General features: G+C 40.3%; 1 protein-coding gene across 1 annotated transcript in view; it reads right to left on the bottom strand.

The window, feature by feature from the left end:
• LOC140224169 (uncharacterized) overlaps positions 1 to 16,885 on the bottom strand; it is a 143,065-nt gene that overhangs the window by 61,839 nt on the left and 64,341 nt on the right. The window contains exon 3 of the mRNA XM_072297616.1: positions 11,829 to 11,867. Coding sequence (XP_072153717.1) covers positions 11,829 to 11,867 — 39 coding nt within the window. The remainder of the gene's footprint in view (positions 1 to 11,828; positions 11,868 to 16,885) is intronic.

Here is a 16,885-nt window from a genome sequence, read left to right as displayed (position 1 = left end):
TCGTTTCTCTCACGAAAGAACGTAACTATATTTCAATGTTGCCATATTCCTCCTCGTGATTTGCATTGCATTTTTTCATAAAATTGAATTGCTTGAGTCAATTTTACAACCTTGAAATAGAGTTAACTTCTTTCGCACGGGATACGATGTGCTTTAGCTCTATATTGACCGGAAGCCACATTAGTTTGGATATTTTTCATTCGCATCTTTCGGATCGTCTTTTAAAATATACTTCACTTGGCTTTGGCACACAACAATTGAAAGTATTCACGATTTTTCTCTGTGGTTCTTTTATTTTTTAAGAGGATTCTCTTTTTTTCTCGCTTTATCTACCTTTTTTCATCTCTATTTCTCTCTCTCTCTCTCCTCTCTCCCTCCTCCCTCCCTCTCCCTCCTCTCCCTCTCCCTTGGCCTGGGGGCAGATCTTCCTGAATTCGTCAATAAATTCGACCAACCAACTTCAGAAATCGATGAGTTTGTTTCTTTTCCCGGAGGAGGACAATAAAATGTCTGATGAAAGGAAATCACCTATCTCTCTGAAGATCAGGTAGACGTTTTCCACACTTGAGCCGACGATGCGTAAAGAATATGCGTGATTTGAGCAGCAAGCAATCAGCAGGATCATTTAAAAGGTCGGAAAGCCACCGTCAGATCCTATCTTGGAGATCCCTTTTGGAACAGTGACGCTAAATCATCTGCTATCACCGTCATCAATTTCAGACCGAAACCTTCGGAGCGACCCGTTAAAGGTGGTTATCTGACAACCAAGCGTGGAGGCCAACCACCCTTTCTTTCAGGGAATTCACGAGAGCGGATGATAAAATGGAATTTCATATGAGGCGATAAGCCAGGTCATTATGGCCCGCGTTGTCAAATTCGCGGTTTCAGCCGCGTCGGGGAGATCTGCACTTTAGCCAACGGTGTCCAAATTTAGGTGCCGAAATTCACCAATGCATCCATCGGCAGTTTGACACTAAAAATGCTGCACTGGGGCTGGGCACAACTCCATCCCACTTGGGCTGATTATAAGCCTTATAGACTGATTTAACGACTACGTCATTCGATATGATATCCAACTCTAGGTTCAAACCAAAACAAATAATATAACCTAATATAACCTCGTGTGCAAGTTCTTTGTGAGTTAATCGTGTTCATTCATTACAATTCAGTCATTGACAAGTCATAAATCAATTCAGGACTCATCAAACACGAAAAATGTCGATTGTAAGAAAGACTTATGGGCAATCGAGTCATACAATGCTTCATCTACCGTATTGGATTAACTAAAGCTTCTAAACAAGTTTTAAGTATGAATTAACTCTATTTTTTATCTTAATAATCAAGAGCAGGTTCAAAACGCTAACTGCAGAAATGCGTATCTCGTGATCAAACGTCATTTTCCAATCATTCAATGCTTGATCTGGCCGTAAGAGATCGAATTAAAGCTTCTGATGAGGAATTGTAAGCGTGAAACTCTTTTTTAGTCTTCAAATGATCAAAATCCGCCAACAACAGACTTAAAACACTGAGTGCGTATCTCGTGATAAAGTGTCAAGTCTTTGTGGCGAAGACGCAAATCTCGGCATTTCTGCCATATTTTCTAACAGTTCGAGAAAATATTCCACATGCTGATGGAGTCTGAAAAAACATCATATTCTTGCGATCCTCAAGAAGTATTACCAGCGGCGTGGCGTGAGAGATCGATTATCGATATTTCCCCATTTGAATTCGTGGTAAAGAATCGATTATTAAGGCGTTCGCTGCGAACGCCCTGTTAATCGATCTTTTTCCATAAGTTTAAATCACAGATCAATCGATACATCGCAAAGTGCGCCACGCCACTGAGTATTACCCTTCTACTGACAATAAGGAGGAATGTAGACAGTTTTTTTTACTCTCCTGGAAAAACGTGTTTACCGAGATACGCACGACTTCTGCACTTTCACCATCGATATACGATTAAGAGCTCGTATAGGAACGCAAGCATATGCATCTATTCAATGAAAATTTGGAAAATGAATACATCTTCTACTCAATCCATTAAATTTTGTAAGTATCTCCTCTTCAGCGCAGCGCCCCTGCTAGCTTGTAGTTCAAATTTTCTCTTCGCAAATCCCAGGCATGAAACTGCGCGAATATTTAGCGTCTTATTGGGACGGCTTAATCGTTCAAAAATGACGTAAGAACTATAGCACCCCTATGGCGTTAACGACCGTTTTCAAAGAAGCAATTCATTTCCGCAATGAAGTGCTTGAGACCAGACACGGATATGAACTTTGTCTCTGGCGGTCATAATTCTGTGCAAACACTCAGAGAGAGAATATTCGCACGATTATTTACTGAATAAACTTGATGAAAATGGATATCATCTACTCGAATGGCACATGGTCGTGAGGGCATTCATCCCGAGGGACCGGGACTCTACTACTAAGTCGTCGAGCGCATTCTGTCGGAATTTCCGAGCGACAAATTCTCTAAATGACGAGACAAGAGTGAGTATCCTCATGACACAATTCTAGCGGGATCTCTCTTGACGTTGTGGTAGTCTGTCTGAGTGGAGCCACGCTGGGTCGAATCAATACACTGTCGCGTTGAACTGAAATTGTCCCGCTTACTCTCCGAAAATTCCATTTTAAGCGATATTAATAAGAAGTGATGCGTTTAATCGGATTGTTGCATGACGCGCTCGAATTACTTATACTTGCTACGCTAAAGGAGAACATCATTTGAGCATTCAACTCTTGCCGAATTTCCGAAGGGAACCTTTTTTTAAAATTTTTTCCTAATGTTACTGGAGTAGGCCTGAAAAATAGCAGAAAATTGTATTTTTCATTTGAAAGTAATAATTATATTGTTTTTAAAAGTCGAAATCTTACGTAAAGCAAGCTCGTCCCACCCCCATTTACTTACGTAGATATAACCCTAACTAATTTTCTTAAACCAAACTAGCTTCAGGAACACTTAAATTAAATTGGGAGTGGAAATTCTTTGAGAAATTCAGAGAAAATAATATTCATGTTTTCCGGAGACTCATATTTAGTTGGTGTAAAATATGACAACATCCAAATTTTCATACGGTGTATTTTCTTGAACGCAATAGTATTAATGAAGCGAGATGCGTTTGATCGTTTCGTTGCATGACATATACAAATTACTCCGGTGCATTCGTGTAATGGACTAGGAGCAATTAAGCTATTTTCGCTTGCTCCATACAATTATACACCATGTCCGCAATTGCCCAAAGTTATGACTACTATTCGGAATTTTAGCCTTCACCTGAATGTTCTCGGAAATTTTTAAGTTCAGTTCCGAAACGGGAACTTGCGAATTTTATCGGGATTGTCGGATTTGTCGACCAATTTTGACTTTTCGAACTTGGATGGGCGGTAAATTAAGTAAAAGCGCCGTCTTCATCAGTGACACAGAATTATCGTGACCGCCAAATAGTGATGCACTCACGGTTGGCCTCTTGAAATGACGACTTTTACGTACCCACTTTTTTGTAAGAATTCTTGTTTTTCATTTTTAAAAAAATGCATATTCCTAATTATTTTCAATGGGATCAGCCAATTAATTAAATTTCAAATTGTTGGCTTTAAAAGGAAACTCAATTTCTGCAAGTTTAATCATCACTATTCCATTCCACTCCAGCCTCCTTCGTCCATTGCAATTACCCGTTTTCACCAGAATCTCCATTTTCTCTTTGTCCGCTTTATCTATCGATCCCAATAATCAGCCCATCAGAGTAGTATTCTTTCAACACTCACATCAATCACAAGGATACGCTTTACGGCATCGACGAAACTTCAAACTTCCCTCTATAACATCTTTCTAATTTCAAGTCTCGATTTTTGGTGTTATTTACTCTAACCTACCCTAACCCATCCCAACTTTACCCAACCTTACCCAACTTTACCCAACCTTACCTAACTTTACCTTACAAGGCCCGACATACTTTCACAGAACTTAACTTTTCCCGACCTTACCCTACCTAAATTTAACCTTACCTACCTAATCTAACCGTACATGTCCTGACCTAAATTAACCTAATCTAACCATACGTGACCCAAACCTCTCCTGTAGACTTGATTTTTTAATTTTACTTATGAGGAAGATATTTTTCTGTTTGTTGACACCGTGATCGTTGACACCATGCTCAGGGCCCATTTTCGCGTTTCACTGCCTGAGCTCGACGTCAACAATCGTTGACTCGATGATGAGATTTTGGGTTTGTTGACACCACGATCGTTGACACGATGCAACGTTACCTTCCGGATTCGTCGATACCTTGCGACGTTACCTTCCTGGGATAAACTCGCGGTCTGAAAATCGTGTTGAGGAGGGCCCGGCGGGGTGGGGGGGGGGGGGCAGCTGGAAACAAAGCGAGGAAGAAGCGAAGAAGCCGCGGGCGCGGTCGGGCAATTTCAGCGATGACAGATGCTCGGGCGGGATTAATGGGTCCGCTTAAAGAGCGTCGCGGCGCGTCACCACGGATTCGCGAGTTTTCGGCTGGATTATCCGTCACGACGACGTCGACGACGACGACCACGTCCGAGGGGGGTTCGAGCGAGGGGCTGGCAGGCTGCCCGGAGTCGCCGGCAGGGCCCACTCGGTCATTAGGTCCCCGGCTCCCGGGCCCGGGCCGCCCGGGTCACGGCTCCGATGAGCCGTGAATCCGCGGGTGCTCATCCCCGCCGTCGCCGCCGCCGCCGACATGGAAATTGTCACGCGCTCCCCGTGTGCTTTCCCCAGAAACGACCGGCCGCCGCACCGCACAGTGGACCGAGTCAATAGGAGAGCTCCGACAAAATTTCCAAACTTTAAACGCTCATAACTCCGTTAATACAAAACTTTCAGCTTCTAAAAGTGGTTTCATTGCTTTCCTCGTCAAATTCTCTATCAAAAACATCCCTTGTAATTTGAAAAATGACCGAGTAAACATTAAAATTCGGAGTTTGAGTCAAAAATTTCATGTGCGACCGCTCCAATTGACTCAATCCTCTGTGCGCCGCCGCGCTGCCCGCAACGGTGCGGTGGGTCCGAGGAGATTTGGATGTTGATCGTAAGTGGAGTGAAGTGGAAATTGTGGACGGAGTGGCCACCGTCAGGGAAAACTGGGAAACTTAGGGAAGCCGGACGCGATGCTACATAATCCCGATGAGTCAGGGAAAAGCGGGGCAATTCAGGAAAAAGAGATACACGACCCGCAAGTCTCCATCACATCCCGAATAACGCAATTTTCTCCCGAGGAATTATGTTAACTAAAACGAGGAATTTTTATGTGTCCTGTCACCTAGTTTTCCCTCTTTTCTTGGCTTAAGTACCTGTGTGGGGAAAGTACAGACACGTCGTCGGTTGGGTCATGGAACTTTCACGGCCCAAAAGAGCGGCCAAACCGTAAAATTAAATTATTCACAATTATGTATTATTACAATTGCTGCGAGCCGTCGTTCATAAAGTGCGTATTTGTCTTGTTAGTTTTTGCATGAATTCACACTCATTTCTAAGGAAGGAAGCTCATTATTGGCCATCTCGGTTTGATAGAGGCATTTGAGAATAGGCAGCAACATTTTTTCGTGTTTTTCGTGTAAAAAGGTTGACTGCTCTTTTAGGCACTAGGGGTTCCATATTTTGACATGATCGCACTCTCCCCTTTATAGGTACTCTACTCTTGGCCGAATCGAAATATATGTTGACTTTATTCCGTGAGATTTGTAAAAAGAAATCCTACTGTTAGAGAAAAAATTTTCCGTGTCTTTTTACGAATGCATCATTAAAGAAGAGAATTTGGCGATGTTGGCGCAAATTTGAGCCTGAAAGCTCAAAAACTGCAGGATATATGAGTCCTGAAACCCACGACAAAAATTGAAGGAGATATGAGTCCTGAAATCCCACGATAGCAATTGAAGGAGATATTATGAGTCCTGAAATTCCACGACAGCAGTTGAAGGAGATATTAAGAGTCCTGAAATTCCATGACAAAAATTTTTAGGTTGCAGGAGAGCGTGGTTTAAGTTATTGAAAAATGTCAAAAAGAATTCACTTCCTATAAGGACCCTATCCACAGATCTGGTCTCGTACGTCATCCCATCTTATCTCAAAATTGATGACGGGATATCTGAATAAGTAAGGCGATTCTACTTTTAAATTCCTATGAGCATTCTGAGTAAAGGAAGGAAATGTGACATTATTAGACAGGACATCACCTCCCTAAGACGCAGTCGAGGGGTGGGAAACGAGTCACCAGGTCCAAATTCTCTTCTCAGAGAACCCGAAATTTCCTCTAGAAAAGGTCTTTTTTAGAGATTCAAAGCATTTGAGCCTTTAAATCCACCGCAAGAAATTCGACCACAGAGGAAATGGTCAGAAATTCATTATTTTAATCCCCTTCCGGGAGTCCATGCGGGAACATCCTCCTGGAGGCCGTACTCTTCCGGGTTGATGTCTTTTCTGGACCAAGCCCATACCCCTTCGTGACAAGGATCCTCCCATCACCCATCCCAAAAGAAAGATAGTGTCCATCCATTTCCAGGACCTGTAACACCTCCCTGGTAAAAATTGGCAGTAGAATGTGTGTTCCAAAATACTATAGACCTAAAGCCGGCTGTAAGATTTCCAATAGCTTCTGTTGCCGGCTGTACAATTTCTTATAGCCGTTTATAGCCGATGGCGATTAAGCAACAGCCAGACGATAAAGTTTATGCTAAACGTTACTAAATACGGATACTAGGACTTAGTTAGTTTTTGGACTACCGCTCTCTTTTTGTGCCGTAGTATCTTGATTTATTTTGCGAGGAAAGCTCCGTACTTTTGAAGGATGCCTGTCATTCTTAATATGTTGGAGCGCCTTCAATTTCTTATGATACTGTGCAATATCTCTGGTGTGAAATAGTTGCTTCAGACGCCGTGGCACGCTGCGGCGCGGCGGGCGGGCAGAGAGCGCGAAACGCGCATTGGCGCCTACAAACCTAACAGGGATACTTCACGCATTGCGCAATGCGTGAAGTATCCCTGTGAGGTTTGTAGGCGCCAGTGCGTCGCCGCGCAATGCGTGAAGTATCCCTGTTAGGTTTGTAGGCGCCAATGCGTCGCCGCTCCGCTTTGTGTTAGGCTCTAATATTTAATCTCGCGGAGTCAGCGTTTTTTAACTCAGGATTTTGAAATGTTTGCACACTCTGTATGGACCATCTCATTTTAATTAATGAAAAAAAAAATATGTTTTGAAGGAAAATATAATGTGTGTTTTGTAAATATTAAGGTAGTTCCTTATCAAACTTAATGATTTCCAAAGCACACGAATTTCTACACAATTTCTTATAGCCTTTTATAGCCAATGGCGATAAAGTGTAAAGCCCGGTGATAGGAACTATAGCCCAACTGCATACTTTTTTATAGCTTCGTATAGTCCGGCTATATGATTTGCTCCGCTTTCTACAGCCAGCTATATGATTTTCAATAGCCTTCTTTAGTTGGCTATAAGAGCCTACGGTATTTTGAAACGCAGCTCGTATCGCCAATTTTTACCAGGACTAGCTTATTCCTATTCAACTGAGCTTTCGGTTGTATACATACATATTGCACTCTGTAAGTTTAGCTCAAGTTTCCTGTCCGTTTTACTTATGAAAATTCATTAACTTCTACATTTTTAGGAATGATTTAGTTACACTACTTGTATGTCAATGAACAAAATGGGGAAATTGAGATACTTTCTTACGTCAGAGGGGCGACGTTATAGGTAGTACAAAGCCTAAATATTGTGACGACAGGACAAAAACTAACACTATTCTGACATCGTCCTCAATTTTTTTGATGCAGCTGCAGCAAGAATGCCGGTGAATCTCACCTCGCAACGACATATAAATCAAGTGAATGTACAAATCAGTCGACGCCGAAATTAATGCGCAAAAATACGATAAGAAGTGACTCGTAAATCTTGCACTTCCGACTATTTATCATAATAAGCAAACCTAATTATTACATTCATAAAGTCAATTTTTTCTCCCATTTCCTCTGCGAGTGACAAATCCCTGAGGACAAAGAATTGCAGTGACACAGGTTTATCGTCATACCGCAGAATAAGGAGGACAATTATACTCTAAGGCTTTGGCAACTACTTTGTGGTGTTGCCAAATCGTTTTTCTCAAAAAATGGTTTCCCCAGATCACATCATATGTTTTTGATGAGGGAAATCCTTTTTATTTCCTCAATAACGTTTTGTGTGACAACAGTATCAACATTTTGGAGACCGAATTCATGAGGATAAATCAGCTCTGAGCCGATTAAAGGAGGGTTCTTGACTTCTTCAGAAGTATAAATCCTACTTTAAAAAATTCTTGCTCGGAGTTTCAAGGTGGAATTTCTCTCTTTTCACTTACAGGTCGTCAAATTGAATGTAGTCATCTCCATACAATATTATTTACAAGACTTGAATTTTTATTAACTAAAGCAGGCTGCAATTTTGGCATTTTTTTATTTTGACCGATTCTGTTGATTTCCTATAAACAAACATATCTTAAATTAGAACCACAAAAAACTTCACATCAATACGAATATGATGATTAAAAAAATGGAAAAAAAACAGACTCCTTAAAAAAAACTCCTTGATCGCTTCTGACTTATAAATTTTTTTAAAAAGCGCAGCTCTTCTTAATCTGAAATGCAGACGAGGGAGACATTGTTTTATTTACTTTCTTCATCCACGTTCGATGGTGAAAGCACGCATCGCAGTTTGCTACATTGCACGTCACCTGTCATCTGTTACTCTCCTTGGGAGGGCCTGATCATGGTTTCTTCGCAAAATTTTATTTGCTTTCTCGTCGTTCTTTCAGCGATACTTTGTACAAAATTCCGCCGCAAAATGTAGAGCAGCATCCCAACTTTTGGAAGAATAAACATGACCGGAAATTTTGAAAAACCGCGATGGAGATCCGTCAGGGGCGTCGCGTGCTTTGCGACATATCGATTGATCCGCCACTTAAACCTATGGAAATGAATCGGTAGACCGGGTGCTCCCAAGGAACACCTTAATAATCGATTCTTTACCACAGCTTCAGATGGGGAAAACATCGACAATCGATCATTCACGCCTTGCCACTGAGATCAGTGGTCTGATAATTTCATCGTCGAGTGACATATTATAGCCACAGCAGTGGCGTGGTGTGCTTTGCGATCGATTGATACGCCACTCAAACCTATGAAAAAAGATCGATTATCAGGGTGTTCGCAGCGAACACCTCAGTAATCGATTCTTTACCATAGCTTCAAACGGCGAAATATCGACAATCCATCATTCATACCACGCCACTGAACCACAGCACTACTTAAGGCAAATCATATACCTCACTACTCGTGTAAAAACATGTTACTGAGTACGATTCGATTCATACGCTGGACTCTTCATCTATCCTTTCACTGAACACGAAAAAGTGACGGGATTTTCGCGACGGGGCAAATCAAGTTTTGTGTTTTAGAGCTTTCATCGTGGGTATAAATACGGTGCACTTTGCGGGAATTTTACGGTGCACGCGACCAACATTCACGAGCGATAATCTAGATTCCCGGGGAGTGAGAAGCATGTTGCACGAGGTGGTCGATTATTTACGATCTAAATTAAACTCACTAGTTAAGCTCCAGTAGATCAGCTCCGACAACTGTCACTGCAACAGGCACCGCTGCCAGGTTTCAGGGAAAAAATTTCAATCAATCGCTTTGTATCGTCGCACTTGCAATTCATCAAACTAAACGTTAAGTTCGTCAAACTGAGGGTTCGTGCCTTAGAACGGAATTTTAATTCGTTAGACTGAACTTCCGGTTTGTCAAACTGATAACGCCTGATTCATGTTGCAGAATATTTTCTTTCAGTTCAATCCAATGCATCTGTCCAGCACGTGTGAGATTGATGCCGCAATCACACGCTGAATGTGGAAGCTGAATGTGGAAGTCATCGGCCCGATGCCTGAATTTTGCGCGTGACGCGCAAAATTCAGCAACGATTCTCAGCAACCATCGGACTAATGTTCGATTTGTCTGAACTATTCGAGTAGATTTGATGCACATCTGGATGAAAATAACTCGAATTTGCGAAATTTCAGCCGTTGGGCGATGACTGTTGACTTCCACATTCAGCTGCTAAATTCAGCGTGTGATTGCGGCAAAAGTTTGGTGTTAAATATCCGTGGAAAGATTCGGTTTGTCAAACCGAACTTACGAACTATCACACTAAACGTTATGATTCTTGAAGCCGAATGCCTCTCTCAGTTCAATAAAATCTAAAAGTTCGATGGTATGAGCCGCAGTTCGGTATGCAGTGACGTGCCGTGGTCTGCGATATATCGATTGATCTGCCATTTAAACCTATGGAAACGGATCGATTATTAGGGTGTTCGCAGCGAACACCCTAAGAGTCGATTCTTTACCACAGCGCAAATGAGGAAATATCGATAATCGATCATTCACGCCGCGCCGCGTCGATTAGGTTAGTCAAACTGAAGTTTCCATTCCTCAAAGGAGACGCGTATATGCTGCATGAAATTGGACCTTTGGATCGAGCCGAAATGAGGAAACATGTTCTGCTGCACGAATTGAGAGTTCGGTTTGAAGAACAACTTGAGCCGGACCATCCAAGCTGGTTTGCCTTATTTAGCAAAGAAAGTTTCCGTAGAAAACTTTAATTCCATTATTCGGACCCACTTGAAAAATTTGCCTTCCTAAGAAAAATGCTCCCATACACAAAGCCACTCTTGCTTGTGGTCTGCTACAGACACTATTTCCGTAGTAATGGGATGTTTCCAGATAATATGACTCATTTATTAGAAGAATTGACTTAATGGATGATTCGAAATTACGATTTAAAATCATTCCTCGTTATTACGACAACCGTGGTGATGTGCGGTTTTGCATAAAATGAGGGCGGAGCCAAAAATTTATCGTGGGGAAAGAGGTGGTCCAATACAACGCATACGTCAAAAAAGGTGCCTGCAGAAAATTAACTCATATGGTAAAATGCCCTAATTATTTTTCTTCGATTTTAATACAGCCCTCGCCTCAATTTTAGAGATAAATGATGAATTTTTGATAAAGGGTGAAACTTTGTTAAACTCAACCACGCACAACTAAAAATAATATTCTGTTCCTATATTGAAGATAACTGGAATTACATGAGATTCCAACTTAGAAGGAATCAAAGTGAGTATAGTCTGGAGTTAACCAAATGCGTTTTAGAGTCAAGATAAGTCGAATGGATTAAAATTAGTCAAATTAGCCTTGAAAATAGAATCAAAGTTGCTTGTATTTCAACAGTATTGCGGGAACAGAATACTATTGTTATTACAATTTAATAATTCAGCCAAAAATTTAATGACATCATCACGAAAAGTGTGCAAAATGAATCTTAGATGGGTTGTGTTGAGCGGTTAGAAAAGCACGGTTCTATAGGTATTTGCATTGTTTAAGAAATCTAACACACTGAACGGCAACACCAAACTGGATGGCAATGGATGGCATTCCGGCTCCAGGTCGAGTTGAGAGTTATGAATCGCGCCGGGGAGATAGACAATATTATCCGCTCTGAAGTGCGATTTATCAACTCTCCCTGATGAAGGCGAATAATTGACAGGATTGGAAAGACTCAGGATTATCACTTTCTGTGTTCGTCCACAATCGACGTAACTCAACAATTTTTAACGAACCTGGAAGGCGCTGTAAGGCACTCTCCATGTAGAGCTCTGTAAATAATTCACTTTTTATCTCATGTTTTTTGGTTGACCAACTTTTACAATATGTAGGTGGTACGTACGCATGCTGATGGTAAACAATGTAATCATGCTCACACAGTCAGTGGATGAATGAAATTGATTTCCTTTGATTACCTGTGAACAGAAAACAAAAGTTAATTTGCTGATTAAAACATTCTTTTTCAAAAATATACAACAACAACAACGTTTGTAAAAATACTCAGTTGTTCTATGCGAGTGTTTTTTCGGTAGACTCCGCGCAAAAAAACAAAGCTTTGCTTTGATTATTTGGGCGATTTGTCCCGGGCTCCGAGTATGTTCAAACTGACATGCGCTTTAGCGCTTGGATAAGGTTAACGGCTTAAATTTTGATTGTCGAGCCGAAAGAACAACGATAGTCTTAAAAAATCTTCTGCAATGAGGAAAATGTCAAACTTTAGGTGAAAAAAAATATGTTCTGTTTTATAAAAAAAAGAAGAAGAAAAAAAGAGTATTTGATGCGAAAATCGATCCTTGTATCGAATGCCGTGCTTTTCTGCGGTTAAATGGCTGATTCTGGTTGAATTATTATCTCGATACTCGGGAGCAGAAGTTTAAGGGGATTCGATGGACGCTATATTTTGTGTCAGAACGACATGCGATCATATAGTATAGATTAGTTCCATTTTCTCAGCTACTTGTCATGTTTTTTCAATTTTGAGATCGCAATTCTGTTGTCAGGAGACTACAGAATTCATTTACCAATTTAGAAAAACGAATTCAACTTAATAAAGGCGTGATTTTTTTGGGAGGGAAAATATCGCATTCGATACTGATATCAAAACTGCACTCGAATGCGATATTTTCCCTCTAAAAAACCACGCCTACAATACGTTGAATTTGTTTGTCAAAATTTGTAAGTGAATTCTTCAGTCTCCTGACAGTAGAACTGCGATCTCAAAATTCGAAAAAAAATGACGAGTAGCTGTGAAAATATAACCAATCGATGCAGTCTATCGAATGTCGTTTTGACACAAAATATGGCGTCCATCGAATCACCTTAACCGAGTCTCGTTTCGGTGGTTTTACACGAAGCAAAAATTTTAGCCTGCGGGGGACGGAGTAATTTTTGAGCCGAGTAATACGATTATGAGAGCCGAATATTTCTTACCTCTCTACTGAGATATCTCAAAAGAATGTAACAGCCCTGGCCCCCGCTCTCGAAGTACCATCTCACAACTGTTGGTGTTGAAAACGCACCCAGCTTTCACCTCTTGTCTAACTCAGCTCGAAGTCAATTCAGCAATTCAATCGATTGTTTTCGGTATGTTGATGTTAAAACAAGAAACAATTTAGCAATGTTTTAAAGTTCGAGACTGATCGCATACATTACGTGAAAAAAAAAACTTCAGTTACAATGAACAAATTAACGGTTCATATGAAGCGCCGAAGTTTTGGGTCCAGATAGCCAAGTTTATTGGTCATAGGAACCAAATTTTGGTTAAAATAACCAAAGCCTCTGGTAAAGAACACAAGTCTACAAGGGTTATCCAAAACTTTGGAAACATGAATCGGGATCAGGTTATTACGACTGAAAACTTCAATTATTGTCATATTTGATACAAATCGCCAACACAAGCGCGTTGGAGTCGGAGGAAATCCGTTCGAACTAAGTATTGCGCTTAGCTGTGATTATGTATGTGGCTAATTAAGAGGCGATGAGGAAACTGTTATACTATGGCAAGCGTGCGTATGTAAGGTTGCTGTGAAGGACTTTGAAGGCGTTTCACCGCGTACCCAACTTTCGCTCACCTCCACTAACGATGATAGGACTAACATACCTTGCGTTTCGCTCTGCGACTTTGTGGATTCCTGCCTTTCATTTGTTGAAAACGCCTGTGATTTCTCTCAACACTTTTTTTCCGAGCGCAGGAATGACGTAAAATGTGTACGTTCAAAAAAAAAAAGAAATATTTTGAAAACTTGAAACTTGCTAAACAATCTAAATGTGTGAGGCAAAGAAACATTTCGGACTTTTACACGTCTTTTCGCTTTATGATAATTGATGAGCTACTTCTTTAGCAATTTCTTCGCCTGATGGATGACGAACGACGGTTGTCGGGTTCAGGAATCTGCGCGGCTAATGTGTGAAAATAGGTTTACTCTGCAGAATGATCATCATTACTTGAGGAGTATGGTGTTGGTTGTCGGAAAAAAAACTTTTACACTATTGTGATGCGAAGTCTCTAAAATATTTCGTCTATGAGCGTCATTTCAAACTTTAGGGTAAATTTTAAACTAAATAAGACACCCGGTGTAACTCGCAAGATTTTAAGAGGTTTAATTTTTTTCATTTTGATAACCCGGGCAGAAATTTGTGGTTGATTGAATCTCAAATGCCAGGACCTCACGACGGATTTTTTCTTCCAAGTTAACATTGTTTTCCAAAGCAATGACTCATGATTCGTGCACTTAAAATAAAGTGCTGAAACCCATAATTTTGAAACATTATCTGGATATCGGCACGAATGCGCGATTTGAAGTTTTCATTATTTTGCTTGGCCGTTGAGCAATTTGATGAGCCTTTAAGGCCTATTTCCTCTTCAGTTTGAAGGGATTTCACAAAGGAAGCACGGGACGCGGATGCGTCATTTATTAAAAAGCCTCCTTGAATGCCCTTCTCGGGGGGCTTTTATTGGAGGAATCTCCTCTCAAATTTTAATATTCCTTGTATCGCTATCATGCATGCGCACTCTTTGAAAAATCATTGCCACACTTAGCGTGGAAGGCTCCTTTTTTATCTCGCACAAAACGCTGCAGAACCTCGTCCTGAAACAGCCACCCGCTTTTGGGACTTTTTTCAGTTAGTTCATTCGTTGTCTTCGATACCACCAACGGGCCACTTCGAGGACAGTGAGCTAAAATCTCTCGTATTGAGAAGTACATAATATGTAACAATACGCAGGGTCTGGTATTTTCATGACAGTTGCAACCTTGCAGATTCGGAAAGAATCAATGAAAGTTAAACATATTGCATTGAAATAAAACATTTTGCAACAAGGAGGAGAAATGGTGCTGGGTCCACACCATTTCGCAATTTTGCCTATTGGTGAAGACAGACACAAACATAATCCTTTCATGTTTGCAGGTGTCTTGAAAAAGATGTTTTGAGTACGATAGGTGCAAAATGAATCTTGACTAAACTGCTATACCACTGTCTCTGGAATGCATGATTTGCCATAATATAGATCAATGAGATCCAAAGATACATATAATCACAATAGGTATATGCGTGATAGCCCCGCATGGGATTTTACATTTTATACATTACATAAGTTACGATTATTTTTCTCGCTTTTTGCTTCAATGCTTAAGGATCATGTATGGACAATGACCCGTAATGGACTTTTCTCGATACATTTATAATCTCTTGAAATAGAAAACGTTTATAACTGTTTGATACAAAAAAAATAATTAAAACAATTTAAATTCCACCCCCCCCCCCACGTCGCTGTAAAATGTTAAAATGTCCTCGATTAAGTAAATGAAAAAACGAGCAATAAACGTAAGAAAAGTGAAAAAACGTAAAGTCTACACATTCGTGCGACAATCCCTAATACAAAAAACTTACTTTTGCTTATAATTGTTATCAAGCCCATTGTTGCTATATTTCATACGTGGAAATTGTGGAAACCTTTGAATATTCGGGCATGAATATGATTCAAAGGCATTTTTTCTTTTTATCCTTCCTGTATGACGTTTCTTTAAACTAAGAAATGTGACAACACAGCACAGGTTAAGTTATATGATGCGGTAGTGTCCTTTCAAGCGTTTTATGCCTTGTGTAAAAAATGAGGATCACGCGGTCTTTATGGTTTACGGACGAAAGTCTGAGAGGGAAGAGTTAAAAATCTTTCCGACACAAATGTGAGTCCCAAGACCATTATACTTTCACTTTATGAAAAATCGCCCAAAAACATGGCTTGGTGCAAAAACTAGCGAGCATTGGTCTATTTTGGTGAGATTGATCGACAGCTACATCGCGGTCGATTTCAAATTCTCAGAAATTGATGTAACTAATCACCCGTGGTATTATCAAAAATAGATTTCAATTTACTTCCTTGACTTTTTTGTCTTCCGATGATTTTTTTAGTGATTACTTCTAATTTACTTTAAATTTTACTCATATTTAATAATATTTCAGTGCTGAACTAATAAATCAGCACTTAAATACATGTAAATGTAAGTTTAGAATGGCTGATGAAATCTTGTTCCTAATGCTACTCCTAAGATATGTAAGCGAAGTTTAAGCTATTTGACTCATATATTTCAAGTACAAAGTAATCACGAAAAATCATCGGGGAGACAAACAGTTAGTAAGTAAATCAATGCACCCTGATAAAATCCAAGCCAAATATCTGGATTTCAATTTCTTGATTATTCCGGATGTAAAATACTTTATAGGGTCCATGTTTACGTTTTCAATTACTATCCACTTTTTTTTTGGGGGGGGGGGGGGGAGGGTGTCTTATTTGGATCCGACCCAGGGAGCTTTAATCAAAAACGATTTAATATTTTATCTCTTATGATGCCTACAAGGGTACTTCAACAAGCGCTCTTAATGACGTGAAGACTCTGCCTGCCTGTCTGAGCCTTTCTGGTGACCCAGTAATTTGAGAAACATCTGCAATTTCACAGATTTCATGTTAAGTAGAGGTTACGGATGCGTGCACTAGACCGTGACTACCCTACACCTAAAGGCTGCTTTCTACACAGAAATCAAGTCACACAGCAATCAGTGTTGGTATTTTTGTTGTTGAATTTACCTGCATGTTATTTTAATGAAGAAATTACAATTTTAAATTAAGTCTAAAGCAGTCGTGATGTTCCGCTTTAATTTATTTTCATCCTATACTTCTATTTGGGGGGGGGGGGGGGGGGTGCGTGTCCTACAAGATGATCTCAAAATTTCTTCTTATCTTTTAAGGATGGAAGCTTTTGGTGGTTCTCCTCCCTAGAAATTGCACATACATTATGTAAACTACTTTATAGATGATGGGGACGGGAGATCTAGGGGTGTTCGGCAGTTCATTTTAAAGCAAAAAAGAACGAAAGGGGTGAATACAGTTTCCAGCCTTAAGTCTACCTTAAGCCTAAAACTGAATATCCTTACA

Source organism: Bemisia tabaci, chromosome 3 (assembly GCF_918797505.1).
Source record: "Bemisia tabaci chromosome 3, PGI_BMITA_v3".
Lineage (NCBI taxonomy): Eukaryota > Metazoa > Arthropoda > Insecta > Hemiptera > Aleyrodidae > Bemisia > Bemisia tabaci.
This window is presented reverse-complemented; position numbering and strand designations above follow the sequence as displayed.